General features: G+C 40.8%; 1 protein-coding gene across 1 annotated transcript in view; it reads left to right on the top strand.

Moving 5' to 3' along the window:
- Positions 1-490: 490 nt before the first annotated feature.
- Positions 491-23,354, top strand: part of LOC307026488 (uncharacterized protein) — a 38,817-nt gene continuing 15,953 nt past the window's right edge. Inside the window, exon 1 of the mRNA XM_079661885.1 lies at positions 491-534. Within this exon, the coding sequence (XP_079518011.1) occupies positions 493-534 (42 nt within the window). The 5' untranslated portion in view covers positions 491-492. The remainder of the gene's footprint in view (positions 535-23,354) is intronic.

The following is a 23,354-nucleotide window of genomic DNA, read 5'->3' as shown; positions in this document are numbered from 1 at the left end:
TGCAGCAAATAAATCATACTGGTCAATTCAGTCTAATTAGACAAATGGAAGTGATCAGCATTCCACTGCCAGATCGCATCCCCCGACTTTCTTAATCAAGCTGCAATGCTGTCGCCTTTCTCTGGTCATTTGATGCTTGTAATCATCAGACGGCCTGTGGCTCTGAAGAACACAAAAAAATCATTTTAAAGTGCACCTATGATGCTATTTTTAGGCAATAGCATAGGTCTCAGATATATCAAAATATATAAAAAACATGTCTATGAAGTGTTTTGCTCCAAATACCAAACAGATCACTAGCCATGCCTCATATCCCTCTATTTCACTTCCTGTTTCAAAAGTGCTCCTCTGATTTGGGGTTTAACGCTTTAAAAAAAAAAATTGATAAAAGAAAAAAGGAGGGGGATGAGCTCATGCGGGAGATTCTACCGGCAGACACTGCGGTGATGAAACGCCATATAATGGATTATCAAGGATTATTTCTGAAACAGTATGGAGCTCAAAGGCTTTCTCTCTTGCTGGTTATACCACAAGGTGAGTTCCTTTTTATTTCCAGCTTCTTCACACACATGCTCTGTGCAGTACAGGTTAGCTCTGAGTGTTAACGATGCTAATGTAAACATGCACCGACCATATTACGTCTAAAACAGTCGGGCATTGTTTCTGATAGCAACGTTTCTGATAGGGCCGTGGGTGTAAAGCCAGCCTACATTTTCCGATATTACGTAAATGTGACTGCTGCATTCCTATGCTCAGGCTGCCCAAATATAACATTCACAAGAAATATGTCATGACCAGTGGCGACTGGTCATTAGAGGCAGGTGGGGAACAGCCCCATCTAGTGTCAGCAGAAAGTAATTCAAATAATAATTCCAAAGAAATGCAAATAAATGCAAAATAAATACATCTTAAAATATATTTTAAGATCATGTTTAATCATCTGACTCGTCTGTAAATTGCTGTTTTAGTCTGTGTTCTTATAATTAGTGTCTACAGTGTGACTATTGTGCCGTTTTGAGCGACGTGGGTCAAGCCCCGATCTAGCCCCTCTCTCTCACTGTCTAACGGTACGTCCACACAGCGCTTCTGCCCATTCACTTTGAATGAGGTGACGTCAGTTTGCCTCACTTTTCACCGAACTGCATTGTGGGAAGCAAAGCAGAGATTTCCAGGCATCTCAGGATTCAAAAGTTGAGCAATGTTCAACATTTGAATCTTCTAAAGCTTTCGGTGGAAGAGTCAGCCAATCAAATCATATGCCAGTACAAGCTCTAGCCAATCAAACCGCTGCTTGTGTGTCAGGGGCGGGAGATTCATGTGATTGGTCGAGCTTGAGACACGCCCGCCGGCAAGCTTTTTCCAACGCCGCTGTGTGGACGTACCGTAAGTCAGGGTCTCCAACCTTTTTTAGGATGAGGGCTACTTTCAAAAAATAAAACAAATCGTGAGCTACTTTAACTCCTCTTTCTTTCTTTTTTTTAATATATATATATATATATATATTTAGCACATTTTAACAATATTATATGCTTACCTTTAACCTTTGTGTGCTGTTTGGGTCTGTGGGACCCGTTTTCAGTGTTTACTAAAAGAAAATGTATGCAATTGAATTGTTTTAACCTGCTTTATTTGGGGGTGATCCGGGGGCATGCACCCCCGGGAAGATATTTTTGTTTATGTTGAAGTTAAATGCATCAATCTGGTGCACTTTGAGCACAAAATGAATGTATGGATACAGCTCTCAACACTCATATGAAAGGGAGCTGTATACTTTTTCAATAATCCAAAAATCTTTAGAATATGATCACAACCAATAACAAATAATCTAAACTTGTTTATTCTTGTCTTATGTTACCTAGTTATTATTTTTTCTTTTTATTTATGCATATTTTACTAATCACTCCCCTTATAAACCTTTTTTTTTTTTTACTGTCCTGTCCACATTGGAATGATTTCTTATTTTATTTTGTACAATTATAAATTAAATAGATAAAGGTGTGGTCTCTCTCGCTCTCTCTCTCAGTCTCGCTCGCTCAGTCAGAGGCGCTGTGTGCTCCTCCGTGGCGATGACGGCTTGCGATAAAAAACAATAATAAACATATTTGTAAAGTGGGGGGACACAAACAGGATTTCGAAAAGTGGGGGGGACATGTCCCCCAGGGGGGGCAGGTACTGTAGGCTAGGGGCCTTCCCAAATATTTGTGTCACTGCATCCTGGTAAAATACAAATATAATGTATAATGTTTGTGTCTTTGACATTAGCGCTGCTATGCAGCCACCTGTGCCCTGTACTACGAAGCCAGTTCAACATACCCTGGATATGTTTGAGTTATCTTAACTAACGCTAACAAACGAGATCTCGCTAAGCGGTCCTACGACGCTGGTTATGAACTCGGTAAATCAAGCCAGGGTTTTTCTCTCCAGCTGAGAATGCGTTCACATGAAAGGGGCGGGGTTAGCAACATTTGACCAACAGTTTTTAAAAGTAAAAAACAATTTTTTTATTTTTAAAATAATTTTCTATTTACATTTTTTTTTCAGACAGAAAATTAATAGTTATACTGACTGTAACATCCCCAGGACCGTTCCCAGTTTAGGATTCCCCACATCACTGGAAATATCATCATGGAGTTTTTTCACTTCAGTCAAAATATTCATGCTGTTTTTGACACAAAGATGCATTACATCTACAAACAGAGCATACAATGAGAGCACATGATACCCTTTTGATGTTTGTTTCATTTCTTCGGTAATGTTACAGAATGTTTCGTAAAATGAAGATTCCAGGACCACTTTAAATGTTTTGTTTACAATCATTTCCCAATGACCCGGAATAGTACTGCCAGAACGAACGATATCCAAAATGTCTTCTAGTTTACAAACTTCAGCCATTCTGTTTACACAGGGGTCGCTACTCATTCTGTTTTCAATCGTCCTCATCACCACACTTATTAAAAGAGTATTGACTACATTCTGATCAATATATACAGAGCGTTTTGCATAGTAGTTCCCCATTTTTATTTTACTTTAAAGAAAAAGTCGATGTATCGAAAAAGAAAAAAATCCCTGGCTTCATTCAACTGCTGGTTATTAGTCTTCTTCTTCTCCATCCAACTTGGCATTGATCTTTTCAAGTCTCTCCTTGAGGCGTATGCAATTTTTGAGATTGTGCAGAAAAGCCTCCGAAGCGCCTTGGATCCTCCATTCATCCGTGAAAATGTCTTTATCAATAAGAGTCTGGTCAATCTCAGTAATGAAGTTGGTTAGCCAAAGTCTTTTCATTAACGCGTTGTAATTGTTTCTGAAGAAAAAATCGGAAAATTTCGCTACACCGGGAGAGAAACAAGCCAGCCATTCGACGGAGACACTGCCGATCATCAGATAACACAAAGAGCTCAAATAAACACGGTAAGAAGAACCAGTTAAATCAAAAATCTTCAATAGTTTATGTGGGAACCATTAGATTTGTGTGTTTGATGGCGGGCAGCAGATCCTGAGAAGAACTGTTAATTTAATGTTAAAAAAAAACTAAATTTACAACATAGACTAAATATAACACGTGGCGTTGTTCTGGGGCAAGCAAGGGTGAGTCTTTTTCCTTTTCTTTGTTCTTTCATTGACGCTGCCTGATATTAATGTGTATTTTCTTATCACTTTCAAATGTGCTTTATAAATAAACTTTGAATTGATTTGATTTGATTAAGCTGGAAATTAAATGTATGTGTGAGTTTCTTTAAGCCGGAACTATATTAATGTGTTTTTTCAAACCGGTGTATATATATATATATATATATATATATATATATATATATATATATATATATATATATATATATATATATATATATATATATATTTAGTGTGTTGGTTGAACGACCCAATGGAATATATCGTTCTTGGCTCCAGAATAAGAAAGATGGTGTCTGCCTAGGTCTGTTAATACTGGGTTTGTTGAACAACACCGATGGAATCTGTTGTTTTAGTCCCAAATAAGTGAGATGGTGTCTTGCTTAATTGTGGTGGTAAAAGTCTGTGGAAGTCCGAAGTATACTCTTTAACCTGTTAAGCCCGAGAGACCCCGGTACCGGGGTACTGCCGCAACATCTTGCTGGAAACAGTGTCTGCGGGCATGTTCATTTAATAAACGGTGAATGTTTTATATCCATGTAACGGGAAGAAACTCATCTAACTGATCATTTTAACTTTTTTTTTTTAAAAACCCACAATGCTAACGCTGAGCCTCTGAATTAGCAACGAGCAAAAAATGCTAACAGATGACTGCACCGAAATTCACTCACAAAACCTTATTATTTATCTTTGGTGCACATCCAACCCATCGTTTCACATCATGAGGTGACACAGAATCGAAGGGTACGCTCATTATCACTCAATTATATGAACTCGCGGAGATAATAACAAGAACAGACATCAAAACATATGGCGCTAGGTAGCTAAAAACGCTAACATGGCTCACAGGTGTCGTAGTCTGGTCAAAAGTGGTCTTCAATGAAATTAAAACGAAAAAAACGCTGCTGAAGTTAATCCATAGCTTAATCCAATGTGTCTGTGTCCCTTCCTGATAATCCATGAGCAATAAACCTGCTTTTCGGTTTCCAGATGTCAGAGCTAGAGCTATAGCTCTATTCCTTCACTCTCATGCAAAACTGCGTCCGCGAAGCCCCCACCTTTTTGTTTTACCATGTGTGTGAGTGGGGAGACTCCCCTTCGATTTTATTGGCTCTAACGGTCAGAAAGATATGTCAATCACCAAAATCGACCAATGGGTTCCAGAGAAACGATAAAACCCCCATTTCCACCCAAATCACCTCAGAGGTGGAGTTTTTTTGCTAAACACTGGCAAAAAAGAAAAAAAGTTTACACAACCTGAATGTGTTTAGTGTTTTTGAATTGAGGCACCAGGCACTTAGTGCAGTAGATAGGTCTTCACCGTTTTGTTGCCAGCATCAGAGCACATCCTGAGCGCGGTGGCATCTTCCCCATAATACTTGGGAATGCATACGAGTGATGATTTTTTTCTCTAAAAAGGTCAAATGTCACTTGTTTTGCATCAATCTTGATACAGGGTACTTATATGTTGTACTTTGGATTCCTAAAACTTTTAGTCTACCTTATCCAAGGGTAGTTTTCACAATAAGTAAAAAAGAGTTTTTGGACGGACACTATAATTTACAGTTTTTTTACTATGTTCAATCTGAATTTTCTTTAAAATGAAAAACATCTATATTGATTCTGACTTTTCTACATCCAACTCACAGGTATAACATCACTTTGAGAATAAATATTATTAATTTAACCCTTTTAGAAGGGAAGATATGGTCATTTGTTCTGGGAATGTCATTTTCGAGCCTGAGACCTGAAAAACAGGCTTAGGGCTAAACTGGTTAAATCATTGCATGTGTCAAGAAAGGATTTAGGGCATTTCTACGTTAAATAGAAAATGTTCTTTTTAATAGTTTTTGACTAGTCTCCCATTTTGTCACATAATAGCGTGAGAGTTGCATCGGACGGCCATAGACTACCGTATAGTTTGACGGTGTCTACTATTTGGATTGTTATTGTTAACTTGTTTTAATTGTTCAGCATTTTTGGAGTGTGTTTTGCTGTTATACTACGCTAAAGTTTAGCCTGGTATCTAGTTTCTTTGTTAAGATCAGCACCTCATGATTTCATCTCATCGGTGAGAGTCCATTGTGTGCTCAAATTAATCAGTATCCATCTTGTTTTGACCCCATGACGAACAAACACATGTCAGTCGCCATTTTGTCAAAGGAAAAATTAAAAGACTCTGTCAAGGAGTGAACTCTGAGGCATGAACTCAATTGCACGACATGAACTCAATTGCATATCCCAGTAATGAAAACAAAACACTCTTTTGAGGAAAACTAGAACAGTGATCAATAACATAGATCCGTGAAAAGTCCGTAAGGTAAGCAGGAACGTCGGTCATAGAGAGACAACGAACTGACAATGAACAGGAGGGAGCTAACACAATATATACACAGGTAAAGGGGACACAGGTGGAAACAATCAGGGCGGGGAAAATAATCAAGGACACAGGAGACAGAAGGGGGCGGGGAGCGTGGAGGCCTGAAATGAGAGGGAGAATTAATTAAGGGAATACACATAAAGCACAGGACAAAGGGACATGACAAAACTAAAATAAAGAATAAACTTTCACTATAAGTTTCTTAGACATGACAGTACCCCCCTTCTAGGGACGGCTCCTGACGGCCCAGGCTCCTCTGAATTGAGGGGGTCAAAATCCTCAATGAGGCTTTTATCTACGATGAAGCGGGAAGGAATCCATGCCCGCTCCTCAGGACCATAACCCTTCCAGTCAACCAGTAGCTGTCGCCCTCTACCCCTTTTCCGACTAGCCAATAGTGTCTTGACTGTGTAAACCGGACCTCCATCGATCATCCGGGGGGGGGGGGGTTTGGCGGTGGGAACCATAGCGCTCTCCTTCAATGGTTTTAGTTTCCCTACATGGAAGGTGGGATGTACCTTCATGGCCCTGGGAAGCCGTAGTCTAACTGAAACCGGGTTGATGACCTTGGTGATGGGAAAAGGACCCACAAACCGGGGAGCCAATTTAGGGGAGAGTACGTGGAGGGGAAGGTCTCGTGTTGAAAGCCAGACTTTTTGGCCTGGCTGGTATACAGGGGCTGGTCAGCATTTTCGGTCTGCTGCTCTTTTAACAAGTTGTGAATTCCTGCAGAGGATCTTCCTAGCCGCAGCCCACACGCGCCAACAACGCCTGACCAGAGCGTGGGCAGACGGGACCATGACCTCTCTCTCCGTGTCTGGGAACAGTGGCGGCTGGTAGCCATAAACACAGTGAAACGGGGACAGGCCCGTGGCAGATGTAGGGAGGATGTTGTGCGCATACTCAACCCAGGTGAGGTGCTCGCTCCAGGAGGATGGATTCTGGGACACCAGGCAGCGCAGGCAGGTCTCCAGTTCTTGATTTAGGCGCTCTGTCTCGCCGTTAGACTCCGGATGGTATCCAGACGAGAGACTGACCGTGGCACAGATGAGGCTGCAGAACTCCTTCCAGAAGCGTGACACAAACTGGGGGCCCCGGTCGGAGACAATATCCTTTGGGAAACCATGAAGCCGAAACACATTATGCATCATGACCTCAGCCGTTTCCTTAGCTGAGGGCATCTCTCTGACACAGTTTAAACGCATTTCAAGTGGAAGAATTGTTTGTGTCTCCTCTTCGTGTCTCGGGAAGCTGGAAGCTGTTTTATTTTCAAAAAATAAAAATAAAAAAATATATTTTTTAACCATAACGGGTACTTTACACAACATTGAGTCAAACTTATCCTTGTTTTAATCCTTGTTTTATTTATGTTAAATTGTTGTTGTCGGTTAATTTTCCATTTTATTTATTTTGGTTTAAGATATCATTATTTTTTATTTATTATTATCATGTTAGATGTTTAAACTTTTCTGCATTTTATAAGGCAATATATACTTTTTTGTTTTTGTCCGTAGGCTACTTAGGTTATTAAAGAGTTATCGTGTCAAAATATAGGAAATGTATTAATATTTTATTGTATAATCGGTACAGGAAATTACATAATTCGGAGCACCACCTATTGGCCAAAGATGCTGCCACCGGCATTGCGATCCATCCTCTGACAAAGTAAGTTGGGTCACTAAAGTCTGATACATGTTTTGCTTAGATTGAATAATTGGGGCATTTTTTTAAGCCTTTACTCGCATGGTTCATCATACATACTGAACTGTTCTAAGTCTGAGAAATGCTTTCGCCATAATCAGCAAAGCAACATTAATGTGAAATTATTCTTGCGGGCGGCTAGCGAGCTAGCTCACGTTCAACATAAGCTTAAACTAGTTTAGCTACATTTATATCAGATCATAAGTGGTTTGTGAAAAATATTTGTCTTAATTACGGCTACATACGTCGGTGTTAAAGTGTGAGTTATACGTTATCTTAATCGCTTTTGTTTTACACATGACAGTACTAACGCTGGCCGACATTTTAATATATGTTGGGGGGGGAGGGGCATAGTCCATGTGTTTGTTACGCGTATGAAACAGGAAACACGTAAATGAACTCAGTCGGTCTAAAGTAGTTAAACCATCACAATGTGCATTTAAAAAAGCTAGTTTCACTACATAATTCACTTTTTCTGTTCTCTCCTGCAGCTCATGTACCCACACCACAAACCCATACACTGATCTACACCATCATAAAACCAACGGCACTCTTAAGAGCCAAACTCAACCTATCTCCCTATCTCCCTATCTACATATGTAGCACTTCATTTCAGACTCCAGCTTACAGCTTCCTGCCTACGACCTGCCTAACACCAGTATAGAGGAATGTTAAGCCCTCCCACTATTTTCCAAGAGGGCGTTGCCAGATTTTCAATTTCAGGTTTTAACCAGGAGATGGCGCTTCATTCACAAATACAGAAAGACAAGTTTCATGGACTTTCAGTTGTGTTTTGAAGAGCATTTGAACACATCGATATTTTAGATACTAAACTAAAGTATATCTAATCTTGTAATTCAATAATATTTAGTCTTTATATATTAAATAATCATAATAATAATGTAAATATTTTACATTGCAATTCTTTATTTGTTATGCTCATACTTTTACCTTTACAATCGTTTGCTTTAATATGCAGTATATTTTTTGTATATTTTTGTGTTTGCTTCCTCCTGCTCCCTTTCGGACACATACTGTATGATTTATTATTATTATTAATATGAAAATATTATTAAGATAAGATAAGATGTTACTTTATTGATTGAACATTTTAGTTTAGAATGTGCTGTCCCACGGTAATTCGGAAGGTTCACAGACCTGTCACATTCCGACCATTATTTAAAACAATAGGTGCTTTCACACCGTCTACAGTTTGATTTGTATAGACCCTTTTTGTGTTTGTATACAATGATGACGTAGAACGTATGCGCGCACATGGTGGCAACAGAAGGATGGCAGAGATAAACAGCTTGTCAAGCTACGCAAGGGGATTATCAACTAAAGATTGTGAATGTTACCTTAACAAGTTGACTTTGACAAATGGTGTCCGACTTCCAGATCCGTGTTCTATTGATGAGTGGGTTGAAGACGTTAGCAAGTGGCCGAATATACATTGGCCAGATATATTTAATTGAGAAACCGAGCGTGTACACCAGAGAGAAATTACGAGCCTATAAGTCAGTGGATGCTTACGAATACGTTGTCTGTGGTCATGTACAGAACGTCAAATACCATGACATAGACTCAGAGTTTTGTATTTTGAGATCAGAAATTCTCCCTTGTCAAAGACAAGGACACAAGACAACGATGTATGAGGCTTGGGTCATAATCAACCAACGAGAAAACTACGTCCTCACAGCGAATTGCACCTGTATGGCGGGGTAAGTAGCCTATTATTTGGTGTTGTGGGCTTGTAGGTAACAGTTCAGGGGTGTGTTACTGTCCTTTCAGCTGGCTATTACTCTCCTTTCCATATCAAAAATCGTATGCCTTGCCCTGTAACTTTCTCATCATAACCAGGGTTTGAAACTAACATTTTCATGAACAACAACACAGAGACAACAGGGTTCAAAATGTCAGCAGCCAATATCATTCAGTTAAAAAGAAAGGTGTTACTTGGTGATGCAGAGATGAAAACCAACGTGGCATCATGACTTTTTGTAAACATACACGCTCAGTTTGAATAGTTTCAGTATCATTTGTTATGTTAGTTTGAATATGTCTGTCCTTTTGTCTTCAGATTACTGATTCTAGAAATTCGATTGTTTGTTATCTACAGCTTAACTGGTCTGGTTTTAGAATAATTCAGTCATTATTCTTAAAATGTGAACATAATTGTGTCTTTTTGTTGCTCTATTATCAGTGTTGACAGATGATGACATCCGGGAACTGCGGGATGTGAACCCAGGTGCTGCAGTGCTGACGAGCCTGGAAAACAGTGACACGGATATGGCCAGATATGGTGTTAGATGTCGGTTATGGATTGTCTTTCCCTGGTTGTTAAAGTTGTATTACAGTTGAAACAATGAATTCATCATCAGCCTTTTCTTTACATTTGATGTTGTTATTGACAGCTGTGTCTAGATGCACTTCAGTGCAACAAGATATTTTAAGTTTCATTCGGTAATGCTATATATGTATCCATAGAGATAATTTGCGACCTAAAATTATTATTTACTTTTTACAACATACACGTTTGAACCTAATATATTGTACAAAGGCTACTCCTACTTTTTATGTTGTTAATGCTTAGTGGCACTTTAATGGCACCTGAATGGAATGAAACTCTGTTAGTAACAACATTACAAATAAATGTGATACTGCACTCTGAATTGTTGAGATAATCTGGGGGGGAAAGGACCATTAGACACACCAGTGGCAGCCAATGTGGGGAGGTTTATTAAAATGCATTCAGTTTTAAGTACAGTAGGCCTATATACATGTTTTACAAATGTAAAATCACTTTATAAGTCATACATGGTTATGTGTAACTCATTTGGGAACAACACTCTTACAGAGGTTTGTGAGGGCACCACATACAATAACAACATCATCTAGTATGTCAACCTGCGACAAAGGAATAACTGTTTGTAAAATCTTAAAGTTTTTCCACCGACCAATAACTCGCTCTACATGGATCCTCACACGAGAAAGTTGTCTAGATGTGTCCACTTCCTGTGCAGAAAGCTGCTTCTTTCCTTTTGTGAAATGAGGGATACGAAGGGTTGCACCATAGGCCGCAAGCTCATCTCTGATGAGAAATCCTCTGTCTGCTAAAACCTCATCCCTAGGCTCCAAAAGTTTGAGGAAACCTGACTCCTTAGTGATCTGCTTGTCTGAAACCCGTCCACCCCACCCAGGAGACAGAAATGAAATTGCACCAGCTGGAGTGATGCCGATCAAATATTTAATGGTGTTGTGTTTATAGTTTGACCATGTCTGGGCCCTGGAAGTCAGATTACTGGGTCTAGCTATGAACATTTCTGTGCAATCTATTATGCACCGGTATCTTCTAAAGTTGCGCTTGAATATTTTTGGCATATTTTTAAGTACTGCACCCTTACTTGGCCATGTAATGACTGGCTTGAGGACCAAGGCCATAGCAGGGACCCAGCTCCGCAAAATATTTGATAAGGTGGTTTTTGATACCTGAAATCTATAAGCCAAGTCAGTATTACATAGGCCCAACATTAATTTCATCAATATAATCAATAGGTGGTCCTCTACTGTAAGTTTGTTGTGAATTCTTTCTACGCTGCCCATCATTTTTGTAATCAGCCACTCAAAGACCACAGAGGTCAGTCCTGTGAGAAAAATCAATTGTCCAATGTTGCACTTAACAGTGGTGTAGGAGAATCTAGATTTTTGCAGCTCCTCTTTCAGCTTTATATTTTCTGCTTGTAGTGTGTCAAACTCCTGTCGCAGGTTGACATATTCCTCCTGAAGTTGACTGTATCTCAGGTTCAGATCATCGTACTCTCTCTTTGGAACTGGGATATCCTCTTCAGCTTTAATATAGAAAAGTGAAAAATGTGCATGTGCTGCAACCAAGTTCACAATTCAGGGGTTCTCACACATTTTTACCAATGAATTTTCAAAACTTTTCCATGACAGAAGAGAAGATACATTATCGATCCCAGGGGGAGATTTTTCCTCTGCATTTGACCCATCCAGGGGCCAGTGTACACGTCACACACAGACATACATAGCAATTGGAGCAGTGGGCCTGGCAGGAGCACACACACACTAGGAGCACACTGACTCTTTCAGTGAGGGTGGGAACCCTGACAATCAATCAGTTAATTGTAAGATGATATATTCATATATTCATAAATATATTCATACCAGGACAATGATCCATGCTGTATTCTTGTTCTGGATCCATGCTGCATTCTTGTTCTGGAGTTTCAGAAGTAACACGTTGATTTGCTGCAATGTCAGCTCTCCTCCTTTTCCTATGGTACCTACAGTAACAGCAGAAATTCAAAGTTAGACTAATCCATATCTCAAAACAGCAGCTGTAGGCACCAAAGCTTATGCAAGAGAGGTAAACAAAACAAAAACACGACTGAGAGGATGTCAACTCTAATCTTACCTGTCCATCTTTGAATTTGGGTTCTGGCTTTGTTTTGTGTACATGAACACAGATGGCACAAAATCAGGACTACTAGAGTCCAATGATGTCTCGCCTGCAAAAATAAAACACAAACACGTTTGTTTAGCCTAGCAAGCTACTAGGCAAATCTAACGCCAGCTTATCAAACTTTAGCTGCATTTGATTATTATTCTACATCATACAGACAATCACTAATGTAAACAAGGCTCTCCCGTAAAATCAAAGAGTAGGCTAGATCAGTGGTTCCCAAACGGTGTGCCGCGGCACACTGGTGTGCCGTGAGGCAAGTCCAGGTGTGCCGTGGGATTTTGTGACAAACATACGTTATTATTGCAATATACAACTACACAAAAATAATTATTTTTTTATTTACTATATCAGTACTTTGTATGCACACATTTCATAATACAGAGGCAAACTCTATACCTAAAAACGATTATTTAAAAAATAATCCTCACAGAACCCCGTATTCCGCTGTTAACGCAGTTGCGCAGGTGGGATTTATAAGACTGTGACACATCAAAGGCTGAAGGACAATATTAAAACTGAGAAACAAGCAAGCGGGAAAATGGAGCGCTTTCTTGTGCGGAGCAAACCAGCAACCACCAGTGTAGAGACTGCCGACAACCCACCACCGAAAGAGAAGAGGAAAAAAACTGTCAGCAGACAGTACCATGACAGTTATCTGTCTTATGGCTTCATTTGGAACGGGGATGTGAACAATCCTCAGCCCGAGTGCGTCGTCTGTCGGGAGAAGTTAGCTAATGCTAACATGGTTCCAAGCAAGCTGAAGAGGCACTTGGAAACCAAACATCCCGCCCATGTTCACAGTAACTTGGACTACTTCAGAAGAGCGCGGGATCTGAACCAGAGGCAGCAAGGATGTTTGTTGGATTCTGTGAAAGTGTCTGATAAGGCAATGGAGGCGAGTTACATGCTAGCGGAGCTCATTGCAAAGCAGAAGAAGCCTCACACAATAGCGGAGACACTCATCCTCCCTGCTTGCAAAATACTTGCAGGTGTCATGCTGGGTCCAGATGCCGCAAATGAGCTATCGAAAGTGCCGTCGTCTGATAATACGATCAAAAGAAGAATCGACGACATGTCCGAAGACATTGAGGAACATTTGGCAGAGAAACTGCAGGCGAGCGGCAGATTTTCCCTCCAAATAGATGAATCTACGGACATCAGTGGGGCTGCCCAACTTCTGGCAAACGTCAGATATGTTGATGCTGACTCCATCAAAGAGACATTTTTATTCTGCAAAGAAATGGAAAGCCACACCACGGGAGAGTGGTTTGTCACGATATGTGGGTTTTGTGCCCTCACCTTAGCAATGAATCCTTTCACTCTCCCCGTCATGCTCGCCGCACCATCTGTGCAAAGACCGACGCACATATTCCAGGTCAGACTGTTCTCTTGCATTCTGCACCGAGAGGCATTGGTTGCCAAAACCATGCCCCCGGAGTTGACTGAGGTGCTGAATCAGGCCGTGCAGATGGTGAATTACATAAAATCAAGGCCCCTGAAATCTCGCCTCTTCTCCCAGCTGTGCGCCGAGATGGGAGCCGACCACCAAAGCCTGATCCTGCACACAGAGGTACGTTGGCTGTCACGGGGGAAAGTCCTATCCCGTCTTTATGAGCTTCGGGAACAGCTTTTGGAGTTTTCAGGTGAAAACGCTGTCCCACATAAAGACAAGCTCGCGGATGAGAGGTGGTGCGCCAGGCTGGCTTACCTCGCAGACATATTTGGGCATCTGAACGAGTTAAACGCCAAGCTTCAGGGAAGGAATGAAAACATTTTATCGTCCACAGATAAGATTCGGGGGTTTATGGGCAAACTTCTCCTGTGGCAGGAGGCTTTGGAGCAGGGCTCCCGCTGACATCAGCTGCGCCGCAGGCAGCTAAGGAGCGCGCTGTGTATGCGGAACACCTTCAGACCTTAAAAGAGAGGTTTGAGCAGTATTTTCCACGTGTGGCTGACATCGAGGACTATGACTGGATCCAAGACCCATTCCACCAGGAATCCTCCACAGAGAAGCTCTCCATGAAAGAGAGAGAGGAGTGCGCAGAGCTCCGTGTGGACCGCACACTGAAACTCAAATTCAGTGAGCTCCCACTGGATCAGTTTTGGTTGGCTTCTGCATCGGAGTACCCAAGCATCTCCCACCACGCGATTGAGCAACTACTTCATTTTCCCACTACCTACCTGTGTGAGCTGGCGTTCTCTACTCTGACTTATATGAAGAACAACAGCAGGTCACGGCTGTCTGTTGAACAGGACTTGCGAGTTGCCCTCTCTTCAGTGCCACCGAGGATTAAAAAAATCTGCGCGCCCCGACAGGCACATGTATCCCATTAATCTGTAAATAGGCAAATTTTAAAATAGCACATGTTTCAATGCTGATTGGTGAAATGTTATATTCATAATTTGTAGTTCAGGACCATGTTTCCTTGCATTGACAGTTCTCTGTGCTGAGTTTCTGCTGAGTTTCCGTTGCCTCATTTTTAATTTTGTGACCTGTCTGGTTTAAATGAGTGTGTTGCTGCTTTGATGAAGCCTAATTTGCTAAAGTTTAATAAATTATATAATATATATATTATATATATATATATAATATATATATATATATTTATATTTATAAATTAATTAAAAAAAAAGTTCGTTAATAAATATTTCATGAGTAATATAGTTGTCTTTGTCACATTTTATTTGCCATTAGTAAATAAGTATGCACATTTACAGATATTTTACATGATATGAGTGATAACACGTGTTATAAGGGCTATTTTAGGGTAGGTGTGCCTTGAGATTTTTACTTGTCCTTTGGTGTGCCTTGGGCCCAAAAAGTTTGGGAACCACTGGGCTAGATAACCTCATTACCTGATATAAAGTGGGCGCTGCAGACGCGAGCATTTTTGATTATGTCCTCATTCCACGTTTAATCGCCTGCAGCCACAGACGCCGCCGGTTGCTCTGAAATGGTCGTGGTCCTCTCGGAATCCTATAAAACTTTAGTCCGCCGGTGGAATAGCGATTCGTACAACCGTATACGCAACAACCAGACATGTTGATGCTGGGTACAGTTTGTAAATGCTTGCTAACCAGTTGCTACCTCGTCTTTGTCATTCAGAACTGCTTGAAAACAACACCACTTCCGTTGCCCACATGCGCGCGCAACTTTTTGATGACTTCGGCTGTAAAAGGGTCTATAGAGGGAGCTCTGTGGCTGAATGGCCAGCGATTAGGTGTGGCGCATTTATCATAGGTGATCAGAGCTAACTGCCTGCCGTCAGATTTCATTTAAAAAACAGATCTGATTTTAAGACTATTTTTGCGCTCATAAAGAATGATAAGAATAAGAATAATGCGTATTGAACTGGTTTAATTAATTAGTGAGTTTATTTAACACGAGAACCACCAATCGGGTCAATTTGTGTGATGTGTGTTGTGCGTGTGCATTGCAATGTAACTTTTTTTCAATAAAATATTAAAGTCTCCCAGTCCGTGACTTTTCCTGAAAGTGTGTTATGTAGCACCCTATGTTGTTAAAAATTGCATTCTAATAGCGGGATTTGACGGTTTAGGTAGGCCTATACAAAAACCTCTGGCGTTTCTAGTGTTAAAGAGCATCTTGCAGGTTTTTATTTATTCTACATTTATGCTTAAACTTGCTTGAAAATTACAATTAAAAAAGTGAATGCAGGATTTGATATGTTTTACGAGACATAAGGGCAGGAATTCAAAGGGAAAGGAGCAATTTTGAGCTCTGCACTTAAAAACGGCTTTTTTTTAAGGTCATACGTCAAACGCGTCATATTACATCACACAGGGGAAACATCTCCGCTCTCTGACCGCGGGTATAGTAGAATTGCGTTGAGTAGAGCGGTTGTGTTTTAGAGCTGCTAATTTTCGGTAGTTTTACATTGTATTTCACCATTTGTAATCATGGTGCAGTATTGTGTTTGTGCAGGTTGCACAAATACCAGCCTGTCAGGACATCGAATCCACAGTAAAAAGGACCGGAGCTAGCGTTCGTTCCTGGGTGCGTTGTGCATCCACCTCCCTGCAGCACATACTCTCCACAGCTTTATCAGGAAACCGTATTACTTCTCTCTCCCCCCCCCCCTTCGCTGCTCTCTCTCTCTCTCTCTCCCCTCCGGTACACGGCACCGTAAGACATTGCATTAGGTAACGCTGTGGTGGCTGTACTGCTCCAGCCGTCTCCTTTGTGTTTGTTTGTTTCCCCCTGTCTGTGTTGTTTGTGTGTGCGTGGTGGCTGTCACTCCTGGCTCCCGGCTCAACCTTCACTCACCTGCTGCAATCAGCTGTGCACCCTCCCCGACTACACACCTGCTTTCCATCAAGCCATTTACAAGGACATATCAACGGAGGCTCCACAACCTTTCTCCGCCAGATCGTCAAGTATCAGCCGTATCTCGCGTCTCTCCTCCGGTACACAGCACCGTAGTGTGGAGTTGCATTAGGTAACGCGAGATACGGCTGATACTTGCGCATGAGTTTCTGTTATGGATCAGTATCAACAGTCCTGCCAGTAACGTTACTATATTATCAATGCTACTTTAGTTATAGCCTGATATATGATAGCTAACTTTACAATGTTGTGATGTGACGTTAGCTAACATTGTGTAGCTAACGCCGGTCACTCACCAAGATAGCTGCCCAGTTCTCCACTGGTTCTCTTCACACCACAGCTCAATTTCTCTCCGATGGCCATTATTTCTTCTAATCCTTGGCTGCTCCTGGTCTCTTGGACGCCTAGCAGGCTCATAATTATAAGGTTGTGGTCCGTCATATGCATTCGAATATTGATGTTCAACTTCTTCTGTGTCGAAACTAGCATTGGGATCCATGTTTATTAATACGTTACACCGGCCGCTCTCCCTCTTGTGTCTCCCGTGTTACGTCACACGCGGGAGGTCACGTGCCGAGGCTTTTTTAGGTGGAAGTGAACATTTCTTACAAAAATGACGCCAGATGTCACTGTAGTGTATATTTCTGTATATCTTTTTGAAAATCTAGTGTATTCATCATTTTCCTACACATTTATTCACAAGTGTCTTTAACCTGGAAGTTGCTCTTTAAGGTAATTAGGTACAGTAGAAGCCCTTTTTTATCAGTGACAAATTTAGCAATTGAACATAAAAGTCAACTAACTGAGGGTCACTTGCAATGACAGTGTTGTGTCTATTGTAAGCTTGTCACTCAGAGTAGCCTACAGTTAATTTAGCTGCTGGAGAAGAAAGATCAGGGGGGAGGGGGGGAGAGAGCTGTGGTTGATGGGCCATTAGTTGTGTAAATACACAGCTGAGAGCTGCTGTTTCATTCAGACTGTTTAAAAAACGGTAACAACGGACTATTTTTCAAGATCAAGACCTCCGCTACGCTTTGGGATCCTGATCTGCCGACGAGGCTCCATTAAAATATAAATATTTTTAGTGAATTACTGAGTTTAGGCACGTTAATAACGTTTTAATTAAGTTGAATACAGTATATTCATATTTGTCAGTGATTTCATGTCAACTGTGTGTGTGTGTGTGTGTGTGTGTGTGTGTGTGTGTGTGTGTGTGTGTGTGTTCGTGTGTGTGTGTGTAGAGGTGTGTGTGGTTAAAACTAGGGCCGGGACTTTAACGCATTAATTAAGATGAATTAATTACACAAACATTAACGCGTAAAAAAAATTAACGCATTTTAATCGCACTTATTTTTGCCCTGCGGAACGTTTCTCACTGGATGAGTTTCAGGTGTACCGATTATACTGGAGCACCAACTAACGTTCATGACTTCACACAACAACAAACCACAGTGAACAATAGTCAAACATGAACGAAGAAGCTGATGAGACCGCTTTGGTTGGCCCCGTGGATGGGGAATTTTGTTTGAAAAACGGACGGATGGAAGCGTTGATAAGAGCAAGGTTGTATGCAAAAAGGAATTCACATATCACCGCAGCACATCAAGCCTCAAGTATCACCTCAATACAAAACATATAGCAGCTAGCGTGGAAGCTAGCGTGGACGTTAGCCCGACTCCGAGTACAAGGACCCACACCATAGTTGCCCTCAGAAATCGGGAGCATTTCAAAATGCAAAATGTGCGGGGGGGGGGGGGTGCTAGTGGATCGCCGGAGCTGTTAGATTAACATTAACATGCTTATTGTAGTTTTAAGTGCACTTCCTTGCGGCCTGTAGCACCGTCCTTGATGGAGCATATGTGTGGACTTCACCTGCATTTTACAGGAAAGGAGTGAGCAGAGAGTAGAGTAGTTGTCGATTCTTTTATCTGTTTTCTGTGAATATCTGCATTACCCTCTCAGACTTTGAGTTGCGCGCGCTACTAAAGAGACGTGTTACCATGGAAACCAAACAATGGTGTAGCTGTATTAAAGTCCGAGTGGAAACAGTCGTGTGTAAATCTGATTTTGTCAGAAATCGGGAGAAATGCGGGAGAAATATGACCCCGGGAGGAAACCGGGAGAGGGCATTGAAATCGGGAGTCTCCCGTGAAAATCGGGAGTGTTGACAAGTATGACCCACACCCAACCCACACTCAACCAGATGACTGGTTTCAGGGCCAGGACAACTAAGTCCACGTCTGGAAAAATAACCAGCTCACTGGATTGCACTCGACTGTAGACCACTTGAAGTGGTAGAAGATAAGGGGCTGCAAAAGGTACTACAGATTGCATCGTCTGACACAACATATGAGCTGCCATGCAGAAAGACAGTGACAAAAAGAATACAGCAGCTTTATGACAATGAAAAGGAAGATAAAGAAAATTTATTGGAGAAAGCCGAATGTGTCGGCCTGACTGGGGATCATTGGACCTCGGTAAGCAATTCAAATTACCTCTGTGTGACGGCACACTTTATTGACATCTTCTCACTGTTCTCAGGTCAAATATTTATATGTGATTAAAAATGCGATTAATTTCGATTAATTAATTACAAAACCTCTAATTAATTAGATTAATTTTTTTAATCGAGTCCCAGCCCTAGTTAAAACACTTTCATGAAGTGAAGGAGGTTTTCCTTCTATAAAACAGCTGTGGGCAGCAGTGAGTGTCACGGACATGAATTCATAGATCAAGGCAGACTGGTGCACACTCTCCTGTCCTGCCAGGCGACACGCCCGTTCTAAGCCGTGTCCCTCACTCCTCACATCACAAGCTGCATCAAAGTGTATTATGTTGTTACATTGTTTCAGATGTTATGTTTCAGTTGTGCTTGATGCAAACTTGTCGAAATTCGCCGTTTTGAATCCAAAATAAGTCGTTTGTGTGATTCATGTAGATCTGCAATAAAAATATTTTTGGGGTATGGGGGGGGTCTGGGACCCGGAGTAATCTGCGGCCGTGAGCTGTTATGTGCCATCATGACACGCATGGTGTTCTTTTTTATATATATTATAATGAAGTACGAGCTGTGTGCTCGAGTCTTCCTACCTTTTGGCTCTGCTCATGGATGTATAATAAGAGTCTGCTGCTCCGAGATGATGGTCTAGCTTCAGCAGCTACATTACCTACGGGTGCGTTCGTTAATATTAACTGCGCGTCCGGAGTCACTGTGGCACAGACTGGACCGCTGGTGAACAGCTGTTAGAACGGGCCATTCAGGTGTTCAGAGCAGAGCTCCCTGTCGGAGCGGCAGAGCGTGATGTGAACTGAAAAGTTTTTCTGTGGCAATATTATTTAAGGAATCGTTGAGCTAGCTAGCTAGCATACATTGTCACTATCTGCTAACGTTAGCTTTAGCCTTATATTTCTAATAGTTTTTTTCATAGGCTATAAACAGAGGTGGTATATATATATATATATATATATATATATATATATATTGTACTTGAGTAAAAGTAGAAGCACTCAGATCTTGTACTAGAATAAAAGTAGAAGTACTCAGATCTTGTACTTGAGTAAAAGTAGAAGCACTCAGATCTTGTACTAGAATAAAAGTAGAAGTACTCAGGTCTTGTACTTGAGTAAAAGTAGAAGCACACAGATCTTGTAGAGTAAAAGTAGAAGTACTCAGGCCTTGTACTTGAGTAAAAGTAGAAGTACTCAGGTCTTGTAATTGAGTAAAAGTAGAAGTACTCAGATCTTGTACTTGAGTAAAAGTAGAAGTACCAGAGTGTAGGAATACTCTGTTACAGTAAAAGTCCTGCATTCAAAATGTTCCTCAAGTGAAAGTAGAAAAGTATTCTCATCAAAATGTAGTGAAAGTAGCGACAGTAAAAGTAGTCATTGTGCAGATTGGTCCATTTCAGAATGATATATGATATGTTTTATAATGATTGATCATGAAACTGTTCTCAATGCTGCTAAAGGTGCAGCTAGTTTGAATTACTTTGTATACTGCAGGGTAGCTTGTGGATTTACTCCAGGTGGAACTAAAGTCTGATTTAATACTTGATTATATTTCACATCATTCATCCACATCTCTAAAGTAACTAAAGGTATTAAATACATGTAGTGGAGTAGAAGTACACCATGTACCTCTGAACTGTAGTGGATTAGAAGAACAAAGTAGCAAAACATTTAAATACTTAAATAAAGTACAAGTATCTCAAAATTGTGCCCAAGTATAATACTTGTTGAGTTTATGAACTTAGTTACTTTACACCATGTGGCTATAAAGATAGAAAGACTAAGCCTTGCAGTGAGGCATGAAAATACATTTTCAAAATGCTCAACAGTGCTGCCAAAATTATAAACTGACTGCTGCACAATTAAAATAAATGGTTTTATATATTTTTTATTAGATGTGACTCTTTGGCGTTTCTGTTATTATTAACACTGCTGCTTTAGTTGTTCTGACTGCTGAAATCCTCTGTCATTCCGTGGGGTGGGGGAGCCGGGGGCTCGGATCCCTGTCACCTTTTTCATACAGATGAGTTTGCATCCCAAAGCCTCAGTCACCTTAATTCATGTAATAAAAACATCTCAGTAACACTCAAAGCTAAATGTGCAATACCATGTTCAGCTATGTTACTATTTATAATGTTATTGTTGTTACATCCGAAGAAGTACATATTGGAATGATTTCTTAACTTACAGTAGGCTATTTTTTACAATGTGTGTTGGAAGGATTTATTAAATTATTATGAATATTGTCATTGTTGAAGGCTTTTAGAGAAGGATGAACTATAAGCCTGAATTACATAACATTTTATACCTCAAAACATAAAAGCCACAATAAATAAATCACAATTATTGTAGTTATTTTTACCTCCCGTATTGCTTTCAACCAACCAGCTTTTATGGTGTTGTTACGTCACTAACTGTAAGCTTGTCACATACAGTCTATGGTCACTCAGAGTAACCTACAGTTAATTTAGCTGCTGGAGAAGAAATATCAGGGGGGGAGGGGGGAGAGAGCTGCCGTTTCATTCACACTGTTTAAAAAACGGTAACAACGGACTATTTTTCTTAGCGGATGCATGTCAATTTAAATCAATACATCCAACTATTTTTTAAATCAATAAAAACATTTTCTAAATCAATAAAAGCATTTAAATTAATATTGGGGGTCATGTCGTTACTTTGTTGAGAATGTGGCCATGTAATAAGCGGGATAATTTGCAGCAACTTGTTCCTTATGGGGAAAATAACACCCGTCATGCAGACCAATATCCCTCCGCTGCGCGTTGGGATCCTGATCTGCCGACGAGGCTCCATTAAAATATAAATATTTTTTGTGAATTACTGAGTTTAGGCACGTTAATAACGTTTTAATGAAGTTGAATACAGTATATTCATATGTGTCAATGATTTCATGTCAATTCGGCGAACATAAACATAAATGATCGCGGTGAAGATGATGATTAAATTAGGATTAAAAATCGAGAGCCGGGCTGCATTTCCTCCCGTTCGTTTTTTTCGACTAAACAACATTATTTTGTTAAATAACAACATGGTGATGTTTTTTAAATGATTACATATCTCTTATTTAGCACAGAGTATGATATCCGTGACATATGGATCTTAACAAAGTTCCGCTGTACATCCAGCGTACTGTATCTGACTTTATTTCACATGAGCTCCAGTGTGGAACCCAACTGCACCCCCTGGTGGATCAATGATCCATTGCAGCTGGCTTCATTATAATTACATTTATCTATAACGGGGGCGGTCTCAAGTCAAGCTGGAGGTTTTCCCTTGAGCGAGGGCAGATCACGTACCAATCACGGCCCTCGCGTTTCAAACTGTCTGAAATGAATCGCTACATCTGTAGCTCTCTTATATCTATCATCTATTTCTTTATTCACCCTTCTATCTATGCTGTGTACTTCTCTACTTTCCTGTGTTTGTCAGTCTGTCTGTTTGTTTGTAATCCCGTGTTAATCAAGCCAGGTGGGTCTACAAAAAAGACAAGTCCCTTCTGTCAGAACATTTTATTTTGTGCACAGAAGATCTGTGGACATTGCCTTAAGGAACAGCCAAAAAAGCCGCGCCTTGAGAAGAAGCTCAAGAGGTTTGATGAGAAGCGAGGGGGTTGGGTGTCAGGGCGGAAGAAGAACCACAACATTGCACAGATGGAAGGCTGACAGGCAGGTAGGCCATCCAGTTACTTTAGCCGGGCCGGCTCAGATGATTAGTCGTGTTTTTTACAGTATTACGGCTTCCACAGATGACATTTTTTTATGGATTATTTGTCAAAGCACTTAAGATTGGGTGATTGGGTGACTGTTCAGAAGGGGCATAACGCGAAAACCGCAGGTCCCCACCAACCTGTTCACGTATCTAACAGATATTCCCCACTCAGCGAGACACCCGCTGAGAAGCCAACTCTGGTTATTGGTAGCTCAATTATGAGACACGTGAATTTAGAGACCGAAGCCTCCACAGTCACATGTATTCCGGGGGCCAGAGCGGGCGACGTTGAGGCGCATCTTAAACTGCTGGCTAAAAATAAACGTAAATACAGTAGGATTGTTATTCACGTCGGTGGTAATGATGTTCGTTTACGCCAACCAGAATGCACCAAACTTAATGTGGCGTCGGTGTGTAATTATGCTAAAACAATGTCGGACACCGTAATCTTCTCTGGTCCCCTCCCCAATCTGATCAATGATGACATGTATAGCCGCATGTCATCATTTCAGCGCTGGTTGTCTTTGTGGTGCCCAGCAAACAATGTGGGCTTCGTAAATAATTGGACAGCCTTCTGG

Source organism: Notothenia rossii (genome assembly GCF_949606895.1).
Source record: "Notothenia rossii genome assembly, chromosome: 12".
In the NCBI taxonomy this organism is placed as follows: domain Eukaryota; kingdom Metazoa; phylum Chordata; class Actinopteri; order Perciformes; family Nototheniidae; genus Notothenia; species Notothenia rossii.
The sequence above is the reverse complement of the archived record's forward strand: the minus strand, read 5'-3'. Positions and strand labels throughout refer to the sequence as shown.